The sequence below is a fragment of the Drosophila mauritiana genome, chromosome X (assembly GCF_004382145.1).
Source record: "Drosophila mauritiana strain mau12 chromosome X, ASM438214v1, whole genome shotgun sequence".
Lineage (NCBI taxonomy): Eukaryota > Metazoa > Arthropoda > Insecta > Diptera > Drosophilidae > Drosophila > Drosophila mauritiana.
This window is the reverse complement of record NC_046672.1, coordinates 20,795,175-20,822,556: the sequence shown is the minus strand read 5'-3', so window position 1 is coordinate 20,822,556 and position 27,382 is coordinate 20,795,175. Positions and strand designations below refer to the sequence as shown.

At 41.4% G+C, this 27,382-nt stretch overlaps 2 protein-coding genes across 8 annotated transcripts; one reads left to right on the top strand and one right to left on the bottom strand.

The window, feature by feature from the left end:
- Window positions 1-165: 165 nt before the first annotated feature.
- On the bottom strand, window positions 166-27,382 carry LOC117148311 (blood vessel epicardial substance). Of its 5 annotated transcripts, XM_033315640.1 has the most exons (8): window positions 26,640-26,868; window positions 20,100-21,182; window positions 6,975-7,132; window positions 6,803-6,905; window positions 6,583-6,732; window positions 6,328-6,469; window positions 2,491-2,523; window positions 166-1,733 (listed from the first exon to the last, which is right to left on the bottom strand). In XM_033315640.1, exons 2-8 carry the CDS (start codon window positions 20,643-20,645, stop codon window positions 1,669-1,671), a joined length of 1,197 nt encoding a protein of 398 aa, XP_033171531.1. In that variant the 5' UTR covers window positions 20,646-21,182; window positions 26,640-26,868; the 3' UTR covers window positions 166-1,668. The 5 variants fall into 5 exon arrangements, with proteins under 5 accessions (XP_033171531.1, XP_033171530.1, XP_033171529.1 ...); XM_033315639.1 differs by lacking the exons at window positions 166-1,733; window positions 2,491-2,523; window positions 26,640-26,868 and adding exons at window positions 5,337-5,571; window positions 27,135-27,382; XM_033315638.1 differs by lacking the exons at window positions 166-1,733; window positions 2,491-2,523; window positions 26,640-26,868 and adding exons at window positions 5,337-5,571; window positions 27,135-27,382 and having other exon boundaries at window positions 20,100-21,179.
- Window positions 14,738-19,527, top strand: LOC117148310. 3 transcript variants are annotated; one of them, XR_004459892.1, is made up of 4 exons: window positions 14,738-15,667; window positions 18,089-18,342; window positions 18,422-18,639; window positions 18,716-18,808. XR_004459892.1 is itself a non-coding variant. In XM_033315634.1 (3 exons), the coding sequence occupies exons 1-3, from the start codon at window positions 15,063-15,065 to the stop codon at window positions 18,505-18,507; spliced, it is 945 nt and encodes a 314-aa protein (XP_033171525.1). In that variant the 5' UTR covers window positions 14,738-15,062; the 3' UTR covers window positions 18,508-18,802. The 3 variants fall into 3 exon arrangements, 2 of the variants coding, with proteins under 2 accessions (XP_033171525.1, XP_033171524.1); XM_033315634.1 differs by having other exon boundaries at window positions 18,422-18,802; XM_033315633.1 differs by lacking the exon at window positions 18,422-18,639 and having other exon boundaries at window positions 14,739-15,667; window positions 18,716-19,527.

The following is a 27,382-nucleotide window of genomic DNA, read 5'->3' as shown; positions in this document are numbered from 1 at the left end:
TTTGTATGAGTATTATTGATTATTGGTTGATTTTGAATTTTTGAGAAATATAACTTGAATCTTCCATTAACTTACCTTATTTTCAGAAATAGATCCGTCAAAGAATCAACGCATTTTTGCACAATGTCAATAATAGTACTATGTTAAGTTTGTTTTTATACCATTTCCATTTTACTTTATTTTTAATTATGCTCAAAGGTACGAAATACATTGAACTATTTGTTTTGGTTTGGTTTAGTTCGGTTTGGTTTGGTTGTAGTTGTGTGTATGATCTATGTCGATCTGGGGATCTGTTGTTTCTAATCATTAACTAACATGAGACAAACGTTGGGATCGATACAATACAATGCGCTTTAATTTAGGGGGAAATACTGTGGGTGTAAAACCAAATTCCTGCTCTATTTATAAAATAAACGGCTTAAATAGGTCGAGAATATAAGATTGAAACCTCCATGAGCGGGGGTTACAGTTTTTTAAGTTGGTTTCTTTCTTTTTGTTTCTCGGATAGGTCCAGTGTTTAATATTTTGGATATACTATGGTTTTCGTAGGCGTTCGTACTTATGCTGGTTGGTTGCGTTATTGTTATACCTAGCTAATGTTCATGGTTTAACAAAATTAACCTTTGGGCTTTCATAATATTTAACTTTTTTGATTGATGCACATGCATGAATTCAGGCACATAGATACAAAAGCAACAAGGACTATCAAAGGTCTATGGGTAAACTAACTGAACACTTCATTCGACTAACCAGCATTTCGCTTGCGAATCCTTTCACAGGAAGTTGATGATTGAGGTGACAATTTAGGCGGGAACTGTATGTAAAGTTGTAGTGATTGCTATAGGTCTTGAAAGGTTTAATCAACGATGGAATGTTCTCTAACTTTGCATCTAGCGGGGAGCCACAAACATATTTTCGTTAACTTCCCATACATATATGTATAGTCATGTACATATCGTCTATTTAGATTCTGCATATTTCACACTTAATGCTTTTGGGCTTTCTCCGATTTCTTTCGGCTATAATCTCTTAAATGTAGGGTAATAAAAAAATACATCTTTCTCCATTTAATATTTAAACATCTCATTCAGTTGTTTTCCTTCTAATTCTCGTTTTGGTTTGTCATTCGTCTAATCCGTAGTTTTAGCGTAATACAATTTGCAACTATTCTAGTTTTAATTAATGTATAATTCTTGTATACATATACATATGTATATTTCCATTCACTTTCTTAGGCGTATTCTTCTCGAGTGCTCGAGTGACCTTAATAAATCCAATTCAGTAACGATTTTATCATTTGGCTACTCATTTAAAAATATAAAATTAGTACAATTTCTGTATGCCGAATAATATACTTAAGAACAATTTTGGCTTTAATATTATCGTGTGACGTTCTTGTTTTTTCATTGTCACAAACCGAATTTAAGGACAGGATAATCTTAAGTAATGCCCGAGTCTATAATAGAAGAATACCCATAGCCAAATTGTTATTTCCTTCATATAGTATATATATGTATGTATAAATAATTCTGTATACCAGCTCATGGCACTCAGGTTCCGCAGATCCTTTCTGTCGGACTTCCTCAGCTTTCGTTCCTCAGTATTGCCTAAAATATACACCTAATAATACTCAAAAACACAAGTCTAAACATTTCATCTGGATCCCTCTCAAACGGCCGTTTCGTGATCCGTTTCATCGATCCTTCCAAGGCGCCAAGAATTCGGATCCCCAGCTAAGAGGTGCAAGTGAAATAAGAGGGAAGAAAGAGAAGACGATATTTATATATTTTTTTGAAGTCTTTGGATGATAAAAGGATGAAGAGGCGGAGACTAAATTTCCCAAATTTGGGAAACACTTTACAAATACGTTTTGCTTACCCAAGGCAATGGAAATAACAATTTAAAAACTTTTGCATGCACAATCTAAAAGCAGGCACACGAACGGTCACACTACATAAATTTGAACACCAACTGAGAGAGATAGTTGTGTACACAGAGAAAGAGACGGGGACACACACAGGCTAGCATACATACACAGTGGGCTGCTGTTGTTGTTTCTAGATATTAGGGTCTACATCTTAGACCCTTGCAGAGGGGATGGGGTTTTCTTTCCGTATGTAGTTGAAAGTGCAATCGGACTATTATCAAAAAATATTTCTCAGTTCTAAATTGTCTATGGGGTTTTATCTGTAATTGTGAAAAGGCAGACTCATAAATCTTTACAAAAAGGTAACGTTGATGTCTAGAAGAAAGCTATAGTGCAGTTTTTGAAAAACTTCAATTGACTTTGCCAGCTTTAAGGTACATCAATTGGTGACTTATAGTTCATGGAGAACTCCATAATAGAAAGCTGATTCGCTATTTAGAAATTTCTTTCAATGATTAGGCAATATTCGGACTACAAAATCATTAGCCATCGGTCTGCAAGGGCATTTGTGGTTTCGGTGACCGAAACTTAAGATCCATTTCCCTGTAGGACGTTAGACTTACCGCAATCGTAATACTTCGATATCCTAGGCAGGGCTGTTTCATGGTGGTTGTTGGATTTGATTGGTGGTGTTGTTGTTGTAGTTTTGTTGTAGTTGATTAACGTTTATGATGGAGTTTTGGTTTGGAACGTTTACGTTAGACATACAACAAAATTATAGTCACCGAAAAAATAGAAAATCAAATACATAAATTTCATCACAAATCAAACATAGATATAAACTTGTTGTTGATCGTGGAAAATCAGTAGAAAAACGTGGTTAGCTTATAGGGGTGAGAAAATCGATCACATGAATAAATGTAACACAGAAACAACTTTGATTGTGATACATCCATCCATCACGTGATTAAATATTGATCTAGTGAGTATATACTATATTTCTAAAGCAGATATAGCGCCTGCCATCTAATTGGAATCGAATGCCATTTTTAGACGCTCTAATCAAATTGCAAGTATTTTTAGATTCCCTCTTTACTTTGGCGAGTCAATCGCCGCTGGTGATGATAAACAAAACTCTAGAGCCCTACAAAAGTATATTTCCTCAGAAAAAAGTATAGGAGTTACAAACTCCAATATCATCTTTGGATCGAAACGTTTACCCAGTAGTAAGAAAAAAAAACTAGGGTATCCGTACTCAGTTACATATTCCCATGAGCTGCAATTCAAAACGCCAGTAAACAGGTATTGCAAATGGGCGGAAGTGCTCGGGCAGGGGCGTGGCCGGGCGGAGGGGCGTGGCATGTGCGTACTGTCGTCGGCTGCACTTTGTGTGTGAGTTTATGGACATGCATGCTGCAATTTTGGTTTTCCGTATTTAATGATTGCTTGCAAAGCCGATCGGATCATCGATGAATGCACGATGCCCTGCACAATTCCATAGCCTATACAAGCTAAATCGATCGCAATCAGCACGCGGCGATCGCGACAACAGCCAAATTGTTTAATTAAATAACAAATATTGTTTTGTTTTCCTCGTGGCGGCAGGCCAAATAATGCGAATTAAAATAAAAAACATATAAATGCCTTTAATGATGTCAATGATGGCTGAGCGCGTGCCTATGCCCCTTAAAACGAAACTCGCCAGTGGATCGACTATTGGATTAATCTGCAGTACTTCATCTTGATTATGTGTTTTTTTATTAGCTTTCGGTTTTTGGCTTGTTTACATTCACATTGATTCCACTACGTTTATTACACTTTCTTGGGGGAGTAGAGTATTTGATTAGGGGCTTCTCGGATTTGAGGGCACTCGGGATTATGTACAGCAAATATATATAGCGTATGTACAACAACTTAGGCTATGTATTGCTTAACGTTATCAAATATTATTCGATATTAATTCTAATTAGTTTTCACGCTTTCTTCAAGCTCAATTTGTATGCAAATCAATCAACGAATCAACGAAAAATACGTATGCATATAGAAATACAAAAAATAATAATGTGTTAATGGAAGATTTAGAGACTTGATGGATGTGCCAGCACAGTAAATTTCCAGTAAATGCCAAGCGGTAAGAAATCAGAATTTAATCAAATAAAGCGCTGAAAACTCCTGGCCCAGCGGAAAAGTTCATTTATTACCTATGTCACCTGTCACTAGACTGATCGCTCTTGAGATCTGGAATCGGTAATTGAAGCTGAAGAGCTGCAATCGAACCAGTTTGTATGCTAGTCATTATGCTTGTGAATACTTATAATAGGTTCTTGGAAAATAGTCTGCGTCTACAAAGGTTTCCTTTATTACACGAGTGTAAAGTCGTTTATAGAACTAATACTCAACCACTTCAACTAATATAAAATGTTTGTATACTGCGTGATATATCAAATATTACTAATTCCAATTCAAACTCAAAACCACGATCAATTAATTTCAAATTTAAACCTTGGTTGGCTTTCTGATCGTGTTCAATTGAAAACCCCACTCAAACTGAAACTAATTCATGTGCAATCAAGTGTCTTGTCTGACTACAACTCAACATACAACCATGATCAGTCAAAATAAATAACAATTTTTACAACTGGTTTGACTGCAGTTAACGATAGTTTTTGCGAAGGATTCGGGGAGCATATTGAATTCAGCAGTGTTGCCATGTAAGTAAGTTTCCTACTTGTTTTTGTGTTTCCTTTGTGAAATAATTGGTTTCTTTATCTTTATGGGGTACAAGTATATTGGTACGGGCTTAATTAAATAGTTTTAGCGCGCCAAGATCTTTCTTGTTTTTTTTGTTTTTAATGACGGTCTACTATGTTGTGTTTTTCTCTACGCTGCTAAATAGAGTTGTCAGGTGAAACTACAAAACATTTTAGGCAGTTCTGCCGGTTTTCTAGATTTTAGTCCTTACTTTACAAATATATATAAGCTTTTTTCCTCCGTTTGATAAAAGACTACTTATGTGTTTGAATAACCATCCTAAAAAGGGGTATCAGGGGAAATGGCGAATCATTTTTACGTCTGTAAACTTCTTTAGTAACTTCTCCAAGCTCCTAAAGCCTTCTAAACACGGTGTTTTAGTACATTTCCGCTGGGACGAAAAGTTTATGTTTCCCAAATCAATTACTTTAGACAAAACTCAAGTCTCTGGCTAATTGTTTGCAGTTGTGGGGTAATACAAAGTTGGCTATTAGAACGATTAGATGTGTTAGATGCTTGTTTAGCTAGTGCTAGTTGCTATGCTAAAGATGAGATTATTATATATGGAACTTAGGATGCGGATTTAGATGGATAGCTTCCAGATTTCTTCGACAGCTCTTTTCGCTTTTCTGATGATCGTGATGTTGCTGTTGGTGTGGCTGCGCATGATTGATGACTGACTGATGACTGATGGCTGTTTGCATGTGTGGGTGGGGTTGTTTTTCTGGTAGTTCTTGTGCAGGTCAAAGGTGAAGGGACGGATGGGTGCTCTGATTTCTGTTCGTGGCAAGTTGAGCAGCAGCGGGCGGTTGCATAAATTCAGATTGCACTTTGCTCGATGTTGTTGGCGCTGGTTGTTGCTTCTTGTACGCGTTGTTGTTCTAGTTGTTCTTGCAGTAGTAGTAGTTGTTCTTGTTGTTTGTACGTGCGACCGAGTAAAGGAACATGCTCGTCTAAAATTAGAGTTTTGGCGTAGAACAGGTAAAAGAAAACGAAACAAAAAAATCAAAAATGCACAAAATATACGCAGGAAATATAATACAAACGAAAATGGAAAATCATAAGTTAAACTATAAGTTACGGGCTTCATTTAAGTAAAGTTATGTTGTTTCGCCATGCAGAAAGCGTGCAAACAGAGATAGATAGAGAGAGAGAGTGATAGCGACAAAGGGGAGGGAGACACACAAAGTCGAAGTGGAGAAATCAAGAGCCCCAAACATCAAGAATGTTAATGAAAGCGTGGGGAAGAGCTAACCACAGCAGCGGTCACTAAAATAATACTGGGAGTACAGATTAAAAATCCTAACAACACTATTTGAATAGCACATTTCTGTATTTTATATTTAATATTTACAGAACAAGGCAATGAAATGGTTCAATCATTTAATTGGTGATTATGACTTTAAAGACTACCAACGTACATAATAATCAGTTAAAAAGGTTATACAAATTTGGATGTTTGCTTTTGAAGATCATTTGTTTTAATTAAGTTAATGTTAGAACGCTACAAATACAATTGTTTGGAATCTGAAGTAATATTAATTTGCGCCTGTCAAGCCATTTGAAAAATGGTTGAACAATTGACAGAAATCTAGATGGTTTAATGCGTTGCTACTATTTTGTTAACCGCCGCTGTACAGGACTAGGTTAGAAGTGTTTAGATGGCTAAGGGAGCCGACCGGGTCAAGGGTCAAGGGGTCTGCACTCACCCTGTAGCTGCCGGTTGATCAGAGCCGTCAGTCCGTGTCCCACATCCACACTCTTCTTGAGTATCAACATGGGCTTGTCCTCCGCATCCTCAGCATATCCACCAGAGGGCAGGAAGCCATTGCTGGCTATCGACTCGCTCACCTAGAATCGAAAGGGCATAGCGATTACCAAAGACTTGTTTATAAATAATACCTTGTAATAATGGACTATCAAATTGAAGTTCTTGATGAAAGAACACATATGACGGCACTAACCTGGGTGACCTGCATCAGCTTCTTGACCACATCCCGGCCCAGAATGTGATCGAAGACGGTCTGCAAGAAGGGCTCGGCCATAATTGACAGTTTGAGCTTGTCGCGATGCCAGATCAGCACGCGCGACTCCTCCATGGCCATGATGGAGACCTGTCGTGGTGGAACAAAAGTACGCAGATTGGTTAATGAGTCAGTAGAGCTGCTGACGAAGCACACCCACCTGAAAGTAGTCATCGGTCGAGACGCCAAACCATTCCGGCGAGTCTAGGAACTGATGGGGAAACACAATGTGCAGGGCGCGCTGATGCTGCGACACCACCAGTCTGTGGATAAAAGAGCATCGGTATTAGCCATATTAGCCAAAGGCGGAAGTCACTCCTTTAGGCACTCACTTGCCGCTCAGCACCAGCGACAGGCTGTCGACCTTGGTGACCTTCTCCTGGGCGTAGACCTCCTGGTACTTCAGGGCACGTATCACCTTCATGCAGTTGAGCACCTTCTTGAACTGGTGGCGCGTCACGTGCAGCGGCTGGAAAAGTGCCAGGTACACCTGCAAATGGAGTCGATAAAGTTAATGGTTATGGCGACAGCTACAGATCAATTAGATGTATTTATTTGCATATTTACGTTTAATAATGTATTTACTGTATACATATAATATATATAATAATGTATAATGTATATTTTAACTTTAAAGTAATTTTATTTAGCGTTGTTCGCTCCTGGTATCTATTTATTACAAATTTGCTTGCTGATGAGTCTTATCTCGATATTCATTCAATGACGCCCATTAAAAATATATACGTTCATTAAACATAACTTGCGCAGTTCAATAAATATTTACTGAAAAATGATTAATAGCTTTTACTTGATAAAAACAATGTATTATTTACATAGAAAGCATGTTTATATTTGTACTTAATTCATGATAAAATAAACTGAAGGTTTCTCTGAAAACTTTCCACGTATTCTACTCATGCATCGATGGGTTCTAAACTGATGGCCACATAATACATATTACCCAGTTAACGTGTCCATGTACGTGTGCCCAATAAAGTACAGTGGGTGGGCAAATAAAAGCTGCACCAAAGTAACGCAAACTTCCTATTTTCTTGGCCAAAAGACTCACATGGAGATCAGTAGGACAACAATCGCTGTTGCCAAGTAGATGTTGTTACACTCAGCACTGAAAGTCAAACAAACAAGCAACTGAAATAGGCAAATATTATCGCAAATCGAGAGTGTTAACTGCTTTGCATTGCGTCAAGTACGACAAGAGCACGCCCCCTTTTCCCACCAAGTTCTCTGTTTTCATTTAAATGAGGCTACACTGCGAGAAACGACCGCTGCTAAGGACTTCAAAGGAACTTGTTCTTTCGTTTAGTTTAAAAACCCAAAGTCAGGAAATTCATATATTTATGTAGGTTTCTCAAAAAAAATAAAAAGAACATCTACTTCATTTGCGACTGTTTTCTTTCCGTGTACTTACGTAGCGTGGGCGTGGATGAGCTTTTTGTCAGCTAGATTGTGCTGCGACCAGTTTTTGGGGATCACACCACCCCACCCCACGCCACCCCGTTCCCAACCCTCTCGAGATCGAAGAGCCAAGCCAGCGATCACATGGCCAAAATGTAAGACTCGTGGTAGCAACAGCCACACACCACGACAACTTTAACTTGTTGCCATGCAAAATATCGTGCGTTTTGCTGACGCAGCCGTTAGACGTGCCAGCTTGGCCGGCTCTAGCCCCGATCCCGCTCTGCTCCACAGGTGGGCTTCCATCGAACGGGGCAGTAGCAGCACTCACAACTGCAACATCGGAGGTGGTCGTATTGCAGCTCGCAACATGAAACGCCAGCAGTTTTCAATTTTCCTCAACCCTATCTGAAAGGTATATAGGTTCTTGGATAAAACATATCGTAGACATTTTTTGAGTTGCAAATGCTTTAGCAATAATACTGCATAAATATAAAGATATTCTATACTTCTTCAATTGGATGTAGGTATTTTATGTTATTATAGCTTTTCATTTCGGTTACCATTTGATTAACCACAAATAATAACTTAACAATAAGTTTTTGGTCAGGGTCCAACGAAGTCGACTTCACAGAAAGGACTTTCAAAGTGGCCCGAATGCGAATGCGGTTTTATTTTGATGGGATTTCGTCGCTTAATTTTTTCATACCGAGGCGACGCGCGGCAATAACATTAAACATTAACGAGCATGGCTAAATAAATAAATAACATAATCAAGAGGCTTGCCCGGGCGTCGGACAAATTGTGATCCGGGGCTGGTTTTGCTGGCGAATCCAGCGGATCCAGCGAATCGTTTCGGTTTGCAACAGTTGCCGGTCGCCAGTCGGTCGTCGGACATTGCCGCGGATTCCCGAGTCACGTAGGCCAGTCTCCACAGAGCCACAGAGCCACCGAATCACCAAACCACCGAGCCACTGAACCACTGAGCACCACCACCAAGCACCAAGCGCAGCTCAGAGAGCCACAAAAAGCATTACAAATGAAATCCAAATCCACACAGGCGCTGAGAACGAAGAGTAGCAGGCACAGATACGGATACGCTGAGAAAAAATGATCCCATCAACTAAAATGCCAATCAAATCAGCTCAATGGATCAGCTGACCAGCAGGCAAGCAATTTGAATTATAATAATTCCATTCGGTTGACCATCTTTAAAGATATAGGTTTAATCCTTTATGGGTAGGTTGTAAACTCTATACATCAAAGTAACTTCATATCTTTTAGACCATTTATTGCACAAGCGTGCGTCCAATTCCCAAGAATTTCTCTCTGTGCACAGATGCCGCAGATAAGCGGTGATGATGATGAACTGCCGGCTGGACAGCCACATATACATGATGGACTGCCGTCGAATGGGAATATGGGAACGGGGATGGGGTCGTTATTCCTTTGCTGTGGGAAACAAAGCACCATTCCGCTGTACCGCTCGCAATTTGCAAATTGAAATCAATGAAAGCGAAGAATTCCAAAAAAAAAGTACACATAAGTATTAAAACCGAAACGGAGCAATTTGCGAACGATCGTCGGCCAGAGATAATGCTCTACTTTGGCCAATCTCTGAATGAGATCGGAACAGTCGCCTCCCGAGGCAGATTCAATTGACTAATGGCCAAAAAGGATTCACTGGGCCTGAAGCCCTGAATGAGTTTATCCGGTAAAAGATGAATTGATCAATTGATCACTTAACAAAAGGATCAATCCAGCGTTTTCGTTTTCCGGAATGGGCCATAATAACACAACCGTGCGTGCTATATTGTTAAAAATCAATGTGTTATCTAAAGAATGTTCATAAACATTAACTTAGTTTAACTTAGTAAAATACTTATAAAAGCATTAATCAAGTAATTAGGGCAATAGCTAATAAATCGCAAATTAAACATAAATATTATATTATTCTATTCTAATGGCGGAATCTGCATGAGCAGTTTATTAATAATTTCATTACGCCTAACAACTGGAGGAATTCTTCTGGAATTCTACCACCAACTGATTGTCTTAATCTGCCCACCGAGCCAAAGATCACCGCGAAGAACATTCTTCGATCGCAGCCTCTTAATTGCGAAGAATTCCCATGGGGCATGCCGCGGATGACGATCGATCGATCGATCCATTATGGGGACACTTATGCGGTTTAATTATCGCTGATCGGGTTTAATTATTTCCCCACTCGATCGATCGTCGGTTTTATGGCTCTGTTTTATGTCTTTTTCGCCTCTTATTCCCTCCGAACTGACCTGCCCAAATGCGCATATAGATCATAGAGAGAGAGCGATGAAGATCGGTGGGAAAGCATTCATTCGCATACGAGAGCCATTGAACCTGATGATAAGCCCCCAAAGAGAGGCTCTCTTCCTTCGCTACCTCTTCGACTTTAAGAGAGTCGCAGAAGTAACGGGCAGTCGGCAACAGTGGGCAGTTGAAACAAAAAAAAAAAGCAAACAAATGTCGATCGCTGCACACGACGGCGTTGTGTGAACAATGGGGCTGGTAAACAGTATTGGAATCAGAATCAGAATCTGAATCGATTGCCGTCAACAAGCAACTGCTGCTGATAACACCGACTAAACTGCAGCGGAGTTTTCTCTCCCACTCTCTGGAAGTTTTCCGCCCCTTTCTGGTCGCTTATCACGGCCGTCAACCGTTAGAATCGCCGTGCAAATGGTGAAATACCAAAATTGGGCATTTTCAGCTGCGACTGAAATGTTGATAACCTATTTAGGGTATGATGCACACTTAATTATATTTTCAAACGTTTGTTTACTTTTGAAATGTTCCAGGTAAGTCTACAAAAATGTAGTAATAACATTCAAACATCTTGAAAAACAAATATAACATATAAAATATATACAAACATATTTTAGAGTTAGAATCGCTTAACCACATAACAGTACCCATGAACATCGTGAAAAGCAAAGTATTTCTTTGCTTCACTTTGCTTTGATTTCCCCGCCATTTTCAGTGCTAATTGAGCTGTCAGTGATCTGCGTCTCATTTCCCGGGTAATTTAGGTGACTCATGTGACTCCAGGAAGGAAGGCGGTGGGCGATGGGCGTGGCGGCACCCAGTACCCCTTATATCTGGATCTGCTTAGGCCGCTCACGTGGGTCGCTGTTTTTGTTTATTCCACTAAGGGATTACGCCGCACTTCGGACAATGATTGAGTGAAGGCGCGTGGGTGGGTGTGGAAAAGGAGGCGGTACTGGGGGGCGGAGGAGGGTGGTGTGGGTGTGTTGACCACTTCGCCCTCTTCTGTCGGATCAATGGCACATGGGACAGCTGATGCTGACGCAGATGTCGTTCGACGGCTCTCCAAGTTCCTCTCTTCGGCATAAACGCTCGGTGTGCGTCAGGTGCAGAAAGAAAAACATCACCGACTGCCCCCTAGCCGTCTAATGGATCCCCCGACCCGCTCGTTTTCGGCCACCTTTCATCCGTCCGCATTTGCTGGCCCATATGACGCGAAAGCCGGCCGGCACGTCCGCATTGGATGTAAAACGGAGTGGAATTTGCCACAACGCCAGCTGGGAATAACGAACCAGACTTGGCCCACGTACCCCTGCCGTCCGATGAAAAACACCAGCAAACCGGCAAAACTATAAACACTAATCGAGTGAAAAGAAGATACCAACAAATTTTCAACGAAAAATGATGAATAATGATGAAATGATGGTAAAGCAAAGCAGCTTGGCGATTGACGATGTCTTCAACCTTGATGATTATCGAAAACTTTAGGTATTCCCAAATACAAATGGTTATTATAAGACTCCCATAGACAATTTAATAGCTAATCTTCATCCTCGTCTTCATCGCTACCAATTATATTTACATCACATTGCTATTCATCATGAGAAACATTGATGTATAATAAATTTACTGTTGAGATTTAATGAATACCAACTGGATTCGTAAATTTCGTATTGTTTATGGCATTCCGTGCCACGTGGTCTAAAATAATTTATAAGCTAGTTAATGTCCAAATTCTATGAATAGTTCTCCTAATCGTTATATCATTAACCAGTCCACATATCACAAATTATTTGGTGATTGATTTAGTGGAAGTAAAATATATATATTATCACAATGATGTATCTCTTTGGGGTTACAACTGCAAGGAATTTAAATTATATGTTAGCTTTAAGGGAACACCTTATTATATCAACATTTTCATTGCTTTGCTAAAGTACAGACTGGCTAATTTATGGTTTAGCTTCAACTTTAATGGATAGAAAAAAGGTTAAGGAATATTTGGACCCATTAAACGATCATATGTTCCAACATTCTTGGTAAATGGTTACCCTCTTGTTTTGGATTGCTTGATTTGTTCGACTGACTGATTGATCGATTGACTGCCATTTGCAGATTTTCGACTTGAAGATTCGATTCATTCATTAATAATATTATTATTTTTAATTTTTCTTTGGAGCCGCCAACTCGCGGAACGTGCGGCACATGACAAGGGGATCTCCTCGAATCGATAAGATGTACATGGAGAGTACTTTCTATATTCGATTCCTGGCATGGCCGATCGCGTCGATCGCCGTTCGATGGCTGCCCACAAACTGCTCATTATCTAATTGCGGTTCAAATCCCAGTCGCACTCCCACCAACCATTTCGATCCGCTTCGATTTGTCTGGCCGGACGTAGATCCCTCCTCCGATCGTTTTTGGCCGATCGCCTCCTTGCGGTGCATACAAATACTGCCATTAAATCCGCTTTTGGTCACCCAATTTGGCCGGACATCGTGCACTGGCCGTGATTTCTTGCCCACTCATCGTGGCTCTCAAGAATCGCGGCTCTGCGGATTTATCGCAGGGTGCTGGGGTGGATCGGGGATACTGCCAGGGTCCGGTCCGCTGATTGGCCATGATTAGTCTTTACGCGCCCAGCTTAATCAAGTGACCTTTAATCGAGTAAACAGTTCGTTTATTCTATTTTTTGCCAGCACGTTTTGCGTGGGCTTTCATTTTTTTGCGCATTATTTGGGCGAAAGATTTGCCGCACATCGCAAGAAGTGGTCAGTTTCAGTGGGGGACTTTAATCTGATCTGGCTTGGAGGCGATCCTCGCCGAGCCCCACTGAAGCACTGGGTGATTCACCCAACCAGATATTCGTTATCATTAGCATTTCGAATTGGGTTGCGGCTACGATCTACTATCAAATTGTAAATGCATTTTGTTTGCATGTATGGCTAGCTAGTTAGTTACTTGCTCAACTACCGTTTAGTTTAATCATTGCTTTGTAAATTATATTCATCGAGTGATCTGAGCGTGTTCTTTTCCATATGATTCACCTGTGATTTCTTGCAGATGTCTTTCGTCAGTGGCAAATGTGTCTAATACCCACAAGATCCGGCGCCCGGAAAAGTTTTTCCCCCGAATGGGTAACAGAATATTGAATATCCGTTGGGGAGTTTCTCCGAAATAATCGAAATAAGAACGATCCCCACGACGCAAGTGATCGAAAGCAATTCGCCGAATTTAAACCGACGACTCACTGGTGATAAACCAGAATCGGTGGATCCAAAGTGTATATGGATGTGTGCATGTGTGTGCATTAGGCGGGGATTGCTCGAACGCTGGTGACGTCGCAGGAATTCACGGCATTTGCATCCCGCTGTGGATTCCACACTTTTTCGGCGCAACATTGTTGGAAAGTTTCTGGCGAAAAAATAAACGTCTGAAGGTTGGGCCACTAACTATTCACATGTGGCATCCATTTGTCAGGTGCTTATAAGGCGGCATATAATGCCAAACGATCGCAGCGTGACAGCCACCATTAATTGAGACTTGCTGGTGATAAGGCGGCGGCTCTCTTAAGAACCTCGCGGGATTTAAGAGATCCCCAGCTGAAGCCCAGCCTCCCATCGGCCGCTCTTTTGGGATAATCCAGTTTAAATGCATCGCACAGTGGGCTCAGCAGTCCGGCTTAAGTGGGTTAACACGAATGTTAAAAAAAACCAAAAAATTTCAAATTGATTTAAAGGAAACTGGAATTGAGTCTATTGTTTTGCTCAATTTATATAGCAATGCCAATAATCGTAGACCAATTGACTAATCTTATCTATTCGGTTCCATTTTAAATCATACGACTTACGATTGATTGTCTGAATATATGGCTTCATTTGTATACGATAGTTAAAACATCATACATATTATATTAAGATAACTATATGGATTGCAGTGACATAGATCTATGGATCATAGATCTGCTCAATTGTCTGATTTTCATTTCCAAGCGTTGGAAATATGCATGCCAGTATTGGTAGTATTCAAATATATGGTTTCGAAATGATTGTGTAGATTGCAGATTGCAGATTCTATACGATATAGGAATATAGCCATCTATCCAAGTGTTTGACTTTTACGGTTATGCAGACAAATGCACTTTGCGGATAAGAACTTTGCGCGATCATGGTGATCTGGACTACTGGGCAGCCCACTGGGCACCGCCATTGGGCCCACTGTTGCATCAGCTCCGCCGATTCGATCGGAGTGCAAAATGTAGATCCCGAAGAGAGCGGAGCGTTCGCCGCGTCCGAAGAGAGCGGAAGCAGAGCGGGCAGCGCCGTCGGCGCAAGAACTGGCGTTGTCGGCGGTATATATAAAAGCTAATGGCAGCGGCGACTTCCCATTCAAAATCGCACACCTCAACGCGCCGCGTGTCGCACTTGGTCCCCCCGGAATCCAAAAAAAAATAACCCACCCCAGAAATTAACCCAACCCCACGTTAAAATCGCAGTCAAAATTCACAAGCCGATCCGAAAGCGCGGTGTAGAAAAATCCCAAACCCAATATCCAAAATACATATAGCCAAACGGAAAGTTAAGTAACCCCAATACATTTTTTTGCTGTGCGAAGCGAGACAAAGAAGAGTGCCAAAAAGAATACAGAGCATCTAAAGAGGATTACCAATTCAAAGAGGAGCCGCAGAAACCAATGCAAAGATGTGCCACAATTCAGGGATCGTGGAGAAAAACAACGAGCAGCAGATCGAGCGCTACATGGCCTGTGGGATGCCATCGAAGGCGGTGAAGAGTGTCAAGTACACGCTGAAGAAGCGCGAGAAGAAGGAGCAGCAGCGGAGAGATCTGCAGAGGGAACAGCAGTTCCTCGAGGAACTCGAGCTAAGCAGCAGCGCCAGTGGCGACTCCTCCTCCTCCTCCTCGTCGGTCACCGGCAGCGATAGCGAGGATAGCGGCGTTACCGAAACCGTTTTGAAATCGTCGCCGTCGGCGGATGTGACAACCAGTCCAAAGGTCATCTCACCGGCCCCCACACCCAGAAGCGACCTGCTGCGATTCTGCCCACGTTTTCGCAAGCTGCAGCAGGAGCAGCAGCAGCAGATGCTCAAGGAGATGGAGTTGCAGGAGGAGGAGTCCTTGACCACCAGCACGCCCGCCGCCGCGCTGAAGGCTCAACAGCAGCGCAAGCTGAGCTCCATGGAGCCGTCGATGGACGACGCCCTGGCCATCGGCACCCAGATGACTAGACAGGTGTCCGAGCGAATCACCTGCCTGGTGGCCAAGCTGCAGGCCAGTCGCCTGTACACGTGAGTCTCCCTCCATTATGCCCCCTAAAGCACATCCATCATCTTTCAACTGGACTCCTAAGTTGTCTCATTTCAATAATTACCTGCTAAAAATTTAAGAGCTAGAGTTCCGTTGAAACTTTCTAATATATTCGCATACTGTCACTTAAGTCACTTAAAAATATTTAACGCAACATTTGGTTAGTGCTGTTTTTGAAAAAATATACTTAGGTTTTTGACTCTTAGTGCAGTTTCTATTATTCCATTGGTTCTGTTAACAACTCAGTTAAGAATCCAATTAACTATTGGTAGTTTTACTCCGTTGACGGCGAATATTTTGTACTTTTAATCACAAAGTATTTGCATACTTCTAAAAATAGAAAAATGAAGTAAATAATTACGCGAGAAGATTGAGTTTCCCGAAGTAAAATTAGTCTGTAAATATCATATTCGTTGTTTTGTAGCGGTCATTGGTCGGCATATTGCACGCCCCCTGTCACTAAATATGTACCAATAATAAATTCATCAGCTGACGAAGGAAATGCTCAATGCTGGCTGCACTATCAGCTCTTATCAGTTCATTGTCACGGCTGCGGATCATGCTGATCACGCCCCTATATTGACATTTATAAATGCAAATATAGGCGTCGGATTTTTCCACCGTCTGCTGTTGTCTAGTGCGTACAACCGTTATGCAAACAGCAGACACAAGAAACGTCTGTCGTTGGTCTATTAGCACACTAAAGTGGCTTCTTAACATAAGTATGACTAAGTTTAACAATATATGTAACCAAAATGTCACAGCTACTAAACTGATTTGAGCAGCTTTGGCCACATAGCGACATACAACGAAGTCCATTAAGCAGATTGTTAGCACCCCATTGATAATGCCTGGCAGCAGACGCCAAACTCGTGACCTGCACGATATCGATCGCCACAGTGGAACCCCAAGAAGTGGAACAATTCAAATTGCATAGCCATATATGTATGTGTGTAGGTGACGGGAACCTCCAGAAGAACCCCTTTCCTAACCTCAGTAAACGTAAGCCCCAATTTCTGTCGCTGATTCACGGGGATTTGGGCCTCTAGGCCGCATTACTAACGACAAGTGCGTGAATCTAAAAATACGATCTAGTGATATTCGCCTTGACCGTAATGCTGACTCAATGTCAAGCGATAAGTCAAACTCGGGTGGCGCGGGGGTGTGTCTAGAAACGGTCGTTATCTTGCGGTCAGTGGGGCGCTATGACGACAAGTCAATAGAGTTCCCTAAGACCCCCTGAATCACCCGCTCTCGTAGCAACCACCTGCTGGAGTGCAAAGTGCGATCCGGGTCGTACGTCATCGGGAAGAGCCTTCGCGTGCGTACAGTCCGGGGAAAAACTGTAGGATGCAAGGAAGACATTGATTTAAAAGTGCTGTATTTTGCTGTCTATTGAGTTATTTAGTGGCAAGTTTGAACAAATGAATTAAATCAATATTTGCATTGTACATTTATGGCTGGCCTAATATGTTGACTGCAACTGTATGCACTTGCTGTCTTCTCTTCAGCCCCTGTCCATGAATCAGCTGCGTTCGCCGCGTTTCACCGTTTTATCAGCTGGTCGCCAGCTGATTCCACTGAATTCGCCCCAAGTGCAAGTGCAAAGCTGCATTATCCACGCTTTTCGCTATGAATACCGCGTAGAGATTGCCAATTTCTGGCTTTTAGTTCTGGTCCCCTCGAGAGCAACAGAGAGAGGGGAATGGTGGGGGGCGGCGATAATATACAATATTCGGTTGCATGCGTTTGCGCACGTACGCCACTTGGGCTCTATTCGCCGCGCGACAAAAACAAAAACGAACGGCGAAAAAAGTGTGCAAAAAAGACATAAAAACGTAACAGACGGATATGCAAAATGCCAGCCTAGAAAGGGGTGGGGAGACGGAGACGCAACGAATGCGTAGACACGAAGAGAAAGAGATAGCCATAACGTGTGGGAGAGGGAGACGGCGAATTCGCACGATCGCAATCGGTGCAAAAGTTCGCCGCAAATCTAATCTAATCAGACATGAGGGCCACGTGGGTAGCCCATAGCCCATTTTCCCGCGGAATTTGGACCAACGTCATTTGCGTAGCTATTGCATTTATAAGTTATAAGTTCACAACAAGAATTGAACCGAAAGCGTCACGAAAGCACTTGAATCAAAAAAAAGCAGATAACATGGCCTTGAGACAGAAACACACATATGTACATATGTACATATATTAATATGTTTACAGAACCCCAGTTTTGATCCGTGATCGATAATAATCGATACTGTACGATCAATTCGATACATTTCGATCAAATGCCGATAATCTGCTACTTTTCCAACATTGAAACTTCATTAAAGTAATGCCAACTTCTAAATTTAAATTCGTACTATTTGACGAACACATTGCTCGCTCTCCCATTGCAGAATTCTGACGCGTACGACACAGCCAGCACACTTGATAGCTGTTTGCATCTTGGCCTTTGTGCTGATGACTGTGGGACGCGACCTCATCGACCCAACGACAACAGTAGCAACAGAAGCAGCAGCGGAGAACGCAGCTGCGTCTGCAACAGCAGCATCGACGAGAACAGCAACGGGCGGAGTTATGGCGGCCTTGGTCTTCCTGGGCGCCTTTGCCACCCACTTTGGGTCTCAGATCTGGATGACATTTGTCTCGGGTAAGTGTCCCCATAGCGCAGGACTGTTCTGATCTTCAGGGATCACACATGAGCATCCCAAACATTCATTGTTTCCCAGATGAAGCACATAATGCATTGCCATTCAGGAAATTCATTGACTCACCTCAGCGAACAGTACTGCGAAGATGGTCTAGCCATAACTAGCCATCAGTTCGTCATGGTTTCAGCATATAATGGTCACTGATCACTGGTTCCATTGCCAAGATCAACTGTAATAATACATTTCTTTAAGCCAATCAACACTCGCTTCATTTGTGCGCCAGTCCGTTAAAAATCGTAATTACATTTTGTAGAATCGTTGGGCAGTAAAAACCGTTTACGAGCGAATCTAATTTTTTGCACATCCTTGCAGGACTCTCGCTGTATTTCTCTCTGCCCCGCCACGTTTTCGGGCAGTGCCAGCAGATCCTCTTCCCGCGCTACTTCGCCCTGAACGCCATGCTCAGTCTGACGATGCTGGTGGTGTATGCCAAGTATTTCCTCAGCGGATGGACGACATCGGCGGGCATCCAGATGGGATCGCTGGCCCTGGCGGCGGGAATTGAGGTGGTGGTGCGCCTGTACCTGGTGCCACCGATGCTCCAGCTGATGCACGAGAAGTACAGGATCGAGGATGCAATCGGCAGTGGCCAGGAGGTGGGCAGCCTCGTCCAGGGCGACCTCGTCGACTGCCCGCACTATCAGCGCATCCACAAGGGATTCCGGCGCATCCACATGACCATCGCCATTGGCAATATGACGGTCATGCTGACCACCTGCCTGCAGCTGTATTTTCTGGCATCGAAAATACGCCTTAGCTAAGGCAAGCCCGAAGTGAAGAATTTATAGATTTAGGTTCCCACCACATAACCACGCATACACACATTACTACTACTGTATTTCCATGTTCGATAAATGTCTCAAAATCTATATGGCTTATTGAACACTTGAGTTTTCGAACTGGTCCTCCTCCATCCGGCCCCCTTCCTCCGCCCCAAACACCCATACACCCCCACACCCCCACACACCCATACGCCCATGCACGAAAATATTTAATTTCTCCCAAGGACGCCTTCTTTGCGGCGACCTTTCCAATCTGATTTCCTGTGATAAACTCAGCCCAAAACTCCCAAAACAAAACCCCAACCCGCAAACCACAGCACATTTAGCCTATAGTTGATAGCCAATAATTTACAAGAAGTTAATTAATAGCCTATTGATAATTAATTATACTATTTTTTTTTTCTCATTCATTAATTTTCTTCTGTTATTTATTAATCCACCGAAAACTATGTTTTTCTCTGTTTTAAGTGCGGATGTTAAGTGAATGTAATTTATATTAAAACAAACAAAAAAACAACAACAAAAGAAACAAAATCAAAAACCAAAAAAGCACAAAAACAAACAAAAACACAAAAAAAATAAATCAATAAAAATATCCAATCAATGTGTAAAATTTAAATGATTCTTTTTCTTAGTTCTTTAACACTGGTTGCCTACTTCTCGGCTTTGGAAAAATTAATTTAAATTTAAAATATGGATTTATTTAAAGACGTTTATTGAGGTCATTCTTCAGCAAGTCCCTAAGTTTTCATTTATAATTGCAATATAAAACAGGAATTCCTAACTCATTAAGATGCTATAGTACTGCTCTAACTTAAAGAGACTTTTTATTTTATTATTATTATTGTTCTAGGGTATGATTGTAAACGTGATTGAAGGTTTGGTACACATACATATGTACATATATCACTTACCGCTTCGATTTCCTGCTCGAATCGCACAGGCCTCAGCCGGCACAGCACCACGACGAGATAGATGAAGTTGACAAAAAGTCCCATGCCCGACCACAGGATGACGTCCTTTGCAAAGGCCACCAAGTAGCCATGCATGCCCATCATCAGGCAGCCAATGAGCAGCATAGCCCGCATCCACAGGGCGCCGTAGGGACCGTGGGGAGCCAAAAAGGCTAGGAAGAGAAAGGCCCAGCCGAGCTGAAAGTACAGGTGATGTGGCCCGAGGCTCTGTTCGATGGACCAGTCGCCGGGATTGATCGATCGCAGGGTTCCATTGTTGTCCCAGGGCATGGTTCCGCTGCTGGCGGCGCTCGTTCCCGCCGTGCTCTGGGCGATTAAAGTACCGGCAGAAGCCTCTGCTCCAGATCCCGAACTGCCTGGTGCTCCTGCTCCCGTAGCAGCTGCTCTGCCCATGCCGATGCCCATGACGCTACTGGCGCTGCTGCCGGCACTGTTGATCAGGGCGCCCATCCCAACGCCCGCCGCACTGCCCGCCGTGCCTGGCATTCCGTTGATCCAGGCGAACTGCCTTCGTTTCAGTCTGTCACTCTCCTCAGCCTGATCGTTGAGCTATTTGTTGCAGCACGTCTTCTTCAATTGCTAAACGCCTAATTGGTTGATGTACTGGTTGGTTCTTGTCCCCGCTAAGCCAATGCCAAAAACCTGCCTTTTGCTGTTTGCCCTAACACTTGTCTATCTTCCGCCTTTCTATCCTTCTCCTAATTTGTTTATTTTGTTTGTAGTTTACGCGCGGTTTCCCTTATCAACCTTTGTGGTGGTTTTGTTATTGCTGCTGCCCTTTTCAAAAGGTTTGTGCTTTGCGGTTGGTGTCTCGAATGTACAGTTGCTTGCGGTTCATGTCCTAGCTAGTTTAAATTTGAATTACTTTGCATTTTACAGCTCAGCCGTTTAGTTCATGGCCTTAAACTCTTGTTTCCGTTTTTGTTTAATATTTAGCTGGGGCTATTGCGGCGTAACCTTTGATGAGGCAGTTGCTGCTACTGCTGCTGCCGCCTGTCACATTTTGCATCGCTTAGGCAGCTGCTGAAAGAAATTCAAAAAACGTTGTCAAAAAAGTTTCAATAGGCAACGAATTAGGCAACGAAATGTTAAGTGTTGTTAAGTTGCTGAATAAATGCGAGAGTAATTAGCTTGGGCAATTTATGAATTAACTATTAATGGATATTGCAACACAGTAAAGCCCAGTTGTGAACTTTTTCAGCTGCTAGTGAATGCCCCAGTTCTCGGAGTGTAGCCACTCCTTGAACTATTAGAGTAAACTAGGGAAAGGATATCAGATAACTGACTACCTATTAAAAATATGCACATTTTCGTGGGGATCGCACTGAATTTTAACGAAAAACTTGTTCACCAACAAATAGAAATGTACACAATGCAATTGAAACGAATTATATTTCAAGAGTTCATTACTTATTCCCTCAATAAGTAACTTGTTATTGACTACTGAGATTGATATTTATAAAATTCATTACAGACCTCCAGTGGAATTTAATACAACTGATTAGTAACAATGCAACAAAGGCGGTGAGAGTATTCATCGGAGTTGTTTATAACATTTTTAAACATTTAATATGATTATGAATCTCGGCTGACTAATCGTACATGTGTGGTCAGTTTCCAGTACATAATTCAGTGACTTCTCGTAACTTCAGATCAAGACGCACCCAAAATTCCGTATAAATTCTCGGAAACCCGTAATACTGTATATCATGCGAAGATCTACAAAAAATCACGGTAATCGGGTATAAATCATAGCAAAATCCACTGAAATTCACGGAAGCAGAGACTATCTGCAATGTTATTTTTTATTTTTTTTTGTTCGGCCGACAGAGATCCGCACAACCTGTTTCCGACTCGACCAGGCCAACAAAACTTGGCCAAAAACACTCCAGAGAGTATATACACATATAGAACAAAGCAAACAACGGGTGCGAGTTTTGTTTGCTGACCCCAAAAGAGAACGCCAGCCGAACACAAAAACTAAAAACACTGGGAAAGTGGCCAAAAGTGGGCGAGGGCATGGTCTATACGGTCTGTGGTCCGGTCCGTGGTACCCATATAGTTTATGGTATTGGGGTTGGTCTGGTGAGTGCGACTCGAAAACGAAACATTTCCGGCCTGGACATGAATAATAAAACAAAGCCAACGAGCAGGAAAGATAGCGTGGAAAGAAAAGGGAGAAATTGTGGATAAAAGAGCGACAAAGAAGGGCATCGAAATAATCAATTTGATGTCGCAAAGTTCGTGGTCGCCCATGCACTGGAAGAAAAAGAAATGCACAGAAGATAACATTTCCACACTTTTCGACAATGCCCACTAAATAATGTTGCATTACGATAATGCTGACCCGATCACGATGGCGATACGATATTCAAATTCTAATTTACCAGAACACGTCTACGCTACAGGATTTTCTCTCAGTGTGATTATTGACAGTGGTCAACCAACCGATGACAGGCAGTCTGACGTCCACGATGATGATCATAATGCGCCAGTGATGTGGACTGTGTTGAAGGTTACTCAACACTTTGCATATTGACTGCACTGCCACAATGTCTTTGGCGTGCGCCTAATGACGATAATGATGATAGTGGCAAGTGACACACATCAGTCACAAAAACAAACAAGGCCAACACTTCCTCGTCATTATCATCAACTCTTCGGGGGTGTGCAGCAACACAACAAAGCAATGTAATTCAGCTGAGTGTTACCGAAATGCAAATACCCTGAAAACGGAATGAACATTTACCATCCAGAATAGAGAACAGAGTGCTTGTTCTTGGCCGCGGTCAAAGAAACCTTTAAAAAAGTTGGCCTATACTCTATTCCGAATATCTTACAGGGTAGCAAATAAAGAGTAGTCCGTTCTTGAATACCGACGAGCGCCACCTAGCGGAGGATATACGTATTACTCTTATTTTCTGACGACGTTCTAAAAATCTTTCTTTATTTAGAACTTCTTTTTAACGATTTTTTTTGTTCTTTTTGGTGGTAAGCTAGTGGTTGAAGTATAGATAGATGTTTGGAATATATGTAGGTAGAATTTGGCCAGAAAATTAGGAAAAAACATTTTTCAAACGGTCGTAACCGTTTGTGTTAGGTGTTACTTGAATCTGCAATCTAAGTCCAAATATTCCAGAACTTATATTGGCTTGGTTTGGTTTTCTTATCTTGGATCTTGGTTTGGTTTATTGGTTTAATGCTTTCTCCCGAGCGCGTCCAAACTCAAAAACTCTAAATACTCTCTATAAAGGGTATATTTACACCAACGCACGCACACACATTGTGTGGCAACAACAAAAATGTGGGCAGAGAAGATGAAGTCATCGCTTTGTTGCCTTGAAAAAAAACACACACAACACGAAAAACAAAACCAAAAATTCAAAACAACAAATGCAAATACAACTAAGCGCGACTTCGCTTAAATTTAAGTCCATAACCAAAAGTGAAATGGGTACAATGCGAACGAAGCAAGATCCAAAAACTAGAAAATATGCAAACAAATATTGCGGTGCGAGGGCAAATATGTAGTACAAGTAAAAGAAAACATGGAACTAAAATAAAAAATAATAAATATAATTAAAAACTATGAAATGAACTGCATAAAAGTTACACTTACAATGTTAACTAAGAGCTCAAAACTAAACTAAAACATTGAGGAATTTTAAAGACTTAAATTAGGTTTATATAATGCAGTTAATTTTCAATTTTTTTTTTTAATTTAGAAGAACGATAGAAAAGACAACTGAAAAGGAAAGACTTTTCTTGCGAAAATCCCAATAGTTTGCGGCTGATAATTGCGAGCAGAAAGGAAAAGTCGCCGGGTGAAAATAAAGTGAAATAGGGTGGGTTGAATGACATGCCAGTGGCCAATGACAATATTGGAAAAGTGTGGGTTTAATGGCCGATATGGAGTCCCTCTTGACTCCCCCAACCCCATATCCCCTCCTTTTTTCGTGCCGAAGTCATCGATTGGCTTTGTCCAGCAATTGATGTTTGCTCAGTGGCAATCATCGTGAAATCGTCGTGGGGGGCATCTAATGAGAAATGGCATTTGGCTGTTACATGTAAGCGATTTTTTGTTCGAATTTCCCTGCAAATGATTATAATTATGGAGAAAGTCGCGGGTTTTATAGATGGAGCACTAAGCGAAATGGAAATTACCCTTCTTAAGCAAGGAAAAAACTATCATAGGAGGAAATATATATTAAGCACTGAATGTTTAAAACATAAATGCATTACAATTCTTGAAATGTGTGCTTTAAAAATAAAGGGCATTCAGATATCGGTAGGGAGCTATAGCTATAGGCGCCCGCACAATTCCATATCTCGCGCGATTCTAATTGGTGTTTGGCCCGCAGACAAATTGTGGTCGTAATCCAATTGGAAGCGGAACTTGTATGGCAACAATTGGAAATGGAACGGGCGATAGAAGGGAAAATAAAACGAAAAACAATAAGACAGAGAAGGTGTGAGAGAGTGAGAGAGAGAGGGCGAAAAGGGAAGATCAGACAGTAAAGTCATAAGCTTCGTAAAGGCTTAATTACGTGGAATTAATTGTGTAAAACACAACGCTGGCCGCATTTCTTAAGATTCCTCGACTTTTTCCCTTTGTTATTTGTAAATTTTAACCACTTTGGTGGGGCAAGTGGAGACCGGTGGTGGTGAGCCGAAAGTGAAACGGCGGCAACTTTTTGCTGTCCTCCGTTTTTTTCCCTCGCCAATTTCCGTTTCCCACGTGTAAACAAACATAATAATAACAATAACCAGACAACAGGCAACATTGTCTCGCCCTATATGCCATATTAAATTTTACATCGTTTTTATGGCCCGAAACGGCAAAAATTTGTAAGTTATTTTGAGGCGAAAGCAGAAATCGAAGAAAAAATAAACAAAAACACTTAATCACTCAATGGCCATTTAAATGGGTTAGGAAATGGTCGACATCATGGAATACATGGAATATTGATGGATTACCTTACTAATGGTCGGTCCACTAACATTTTCAGCTACGTCATAGCCCTTAGTGATAGCACATTTTCAATTGTGCATATCAGTTATCATCAACTGCTGGAGTAAGACTTTCATCCAGAGCCGAACGACTGATAAGGAAATATTTCCATAGTTCAGTGTTTTTGTACATAAAATCGTTTATCTTATCAAATGGCTTTCAGTTATCCAACCGTTTGGATGAGATAGGTTTTAACTTTACGGTTTGTTTAGACTTTACCAAAGTTTGTTTTTTTACCAAAGAATTTTATTCTCAGTTTATTGCAAAAATACCCACCAGATATTTTTGAAATGCATAATTATTTTTCGAACATTTCGTTCGTTATTTTTGGGCTCTCATTTGAATTATGAGAATTTGGATTGCTTAGCAATGTCTTGTTTATCGCTTTAGATCTTAGAAGTGGAATTCGGGCATTGGAAACTCATTTCAGAGCTATTCTCCACTGATAATGTATTTTTGGATCCAATATATTTTTAAATAGGAATTTTAAAAACGAATTTCATCCCCATTTCCCCCTTCTTCGTGTAGTTTGGAACCCATAAGATCGTCAAGTTGGAAGTTACGGAAGCAATTCATACCAATTGGATCTTATTGGATTACAATCGGAAATGAGAATGTCACTTCATTGATTTTTTACAAATAAAACACAAGTCTAACTCCATTTGTTGCAAAAATTTCGATTTTTGGGAGCTTGGATAATAATAAATAGTAGTTCCCCGATCTTCTCTCTCTCTCTTGCTCTCGCCTATAGGCACAAAACTTCCATAAATATACGCACACACACACACACAGAAGTTGCATGCCAGAAATGCCATGCAAATGCAAACACCCACATACACACATTGAGAGAGTGGGTGGGGTGTGAGTGAGTGGTGCGCCGAAGGAGGAGAGAACGAAGAAGCAGATGCAGAAGTTGGAGTTTGTTGCTTTTGTTTTCCTTTTCTTCCTACCCCCTGCCCGGCCCCCTTCCCATCGTGCATTCGATTCCCTTCTTATTCTTCTTCTTCTTGGATGCGTGCTGGCAACTGCAATCGCTGCCTCTGCCGGCGTCGCTGCCACCACCCACACGCACACAGTGACGTCCCGATATATACACATACATAATACATGCATTTTTAAAAGCGTGTTGATGTTCGATTTTTCACCATTCTTGCTGCACTTTACACACAAACAAGCGCTTGCCATCGTTATTATTTAATTACTTTTGGCGCGGCTTCAATTAAAAAAAAAACAGCAACAACAACAACGCTGCAAATAAATACACACACACACACAATACATATGTAAATATCTATGTATATCTTGCACATAACAAAGCTGCCACTAAAAAAAATCAACTAGATTTGAACTAGCAAATCTCACACACGCAAATGGGAATGGGCTTGCCCATGTATTAGCGAAAACAATTTGTTAAATATTTGACACGTGAGTTTTTCATTGTTTTAGGTACAAGTTTTTCTTCTATTTACCAGCAGAAGTAAACTTGTATTTACTCCGATTCGCGTTTTTTTCGGGAATTTGGTTCTCGTTTCGATTGAATATACATATATTTCGGATATCTGATAACTATCAGTAGTTTTTCAGTGGAAACCGTGATTTTCCTGCCCGGCGATTCATCCGATGTTTTCTTGTCATATTTTGTTCGAGATTTTTTTAAAAGGCAATGAAAACACGAAGCAGCGGTGCTTTTATATGGGAAATATATGGCAATTTAAACGGCTGTCGCTCGCTCTCTCTCTCATTCGCTCTCCCGCAATGAAAACGAATTTCGCGGTGCACAGTGGTCGCAATTGCATTTAAGTTAATGGTTTTGAAAGCAATTAGTCACATTTCCTTGATTTATATAAAATTGTTAAATTTTTCATTATTATTTTGTGCTTACGATTTCTTTGGCTTAGTTTACATCTGCGGTCTAAACGTATTTAGACAAATTTTGACAACTTTCTAATAAATAGTAATCGTACCTCACTGTGCGGTGGTTGAAATGGGTTTTTCGCTCTCTGCTCCCTACTCGTGCTCGCTCCCACGGAGAGCCGAAAACAGCTGGGATATAAGCGCAGGAACAGCCGGTTATGAATTGCCGATTCGAATACCAGCCGTGCTTTTGGTGACTCACTAATAGTAACTAATCATAAATCGAGAATTAACTGCCGAAGAAACCGCAATGAGCAGCCAAAAGAAGTGCTTAAAAAGGAAACAATAAAAACGCGCC

What these genes read in the sequence shown, in the direction of transcription:
- LOC117148310 (XM_033315633.1), top strand. Translation starts at nt 15,063, where the DNA reads ATGTGCCACAATTCAGGGATCGTGGAGAAAAACAACGAGCAGCAGATC. An exon ending in CAGGCCAGTCGCCTGTACAC is followed by an intron (nt 15,668 to 18,088) that starts GTGAGTCTCCCT and finishes CTCCCATTGCAG; the next exon opens with AATTCTGACGCGTACGACAC. An exon ending in CTGGATGACATTTGTCTCGG is followed by an intron (nt 18,343 to 18,715) that starts GTAAGTGTCCCC and finishes ACATCCTTGCAG; the next exon opens with GACTCTCGCTGTATTTCTCT.
- LOC117148311 (XM_033315639.1), bottom strand. Translation starts at nt 20,645, where the DNA reads ATGCCAGGCACGGCGGGCAGTGCGGCGGGCGTTGGGATGGGCGCCCTG. An exon ending in TCGCTGGTGCTGAGCGGCAA is followed by an intron (nt 6,906 to 6,974) that starts GTGAGTGCCTAA and finishes TTTTATCCACAG; the next exon opens with ACTGGTGGTGTCGCAGCATC. An exon ending in GATCAACCGGCAGCTACAGG is followed by an intron (nt 5,572 to 6,327) that starts GTGAGTGCAGAC and finishes CTCTAATTTTAG; the next exon opens with ACGAGCATGTTCCTTTACTC.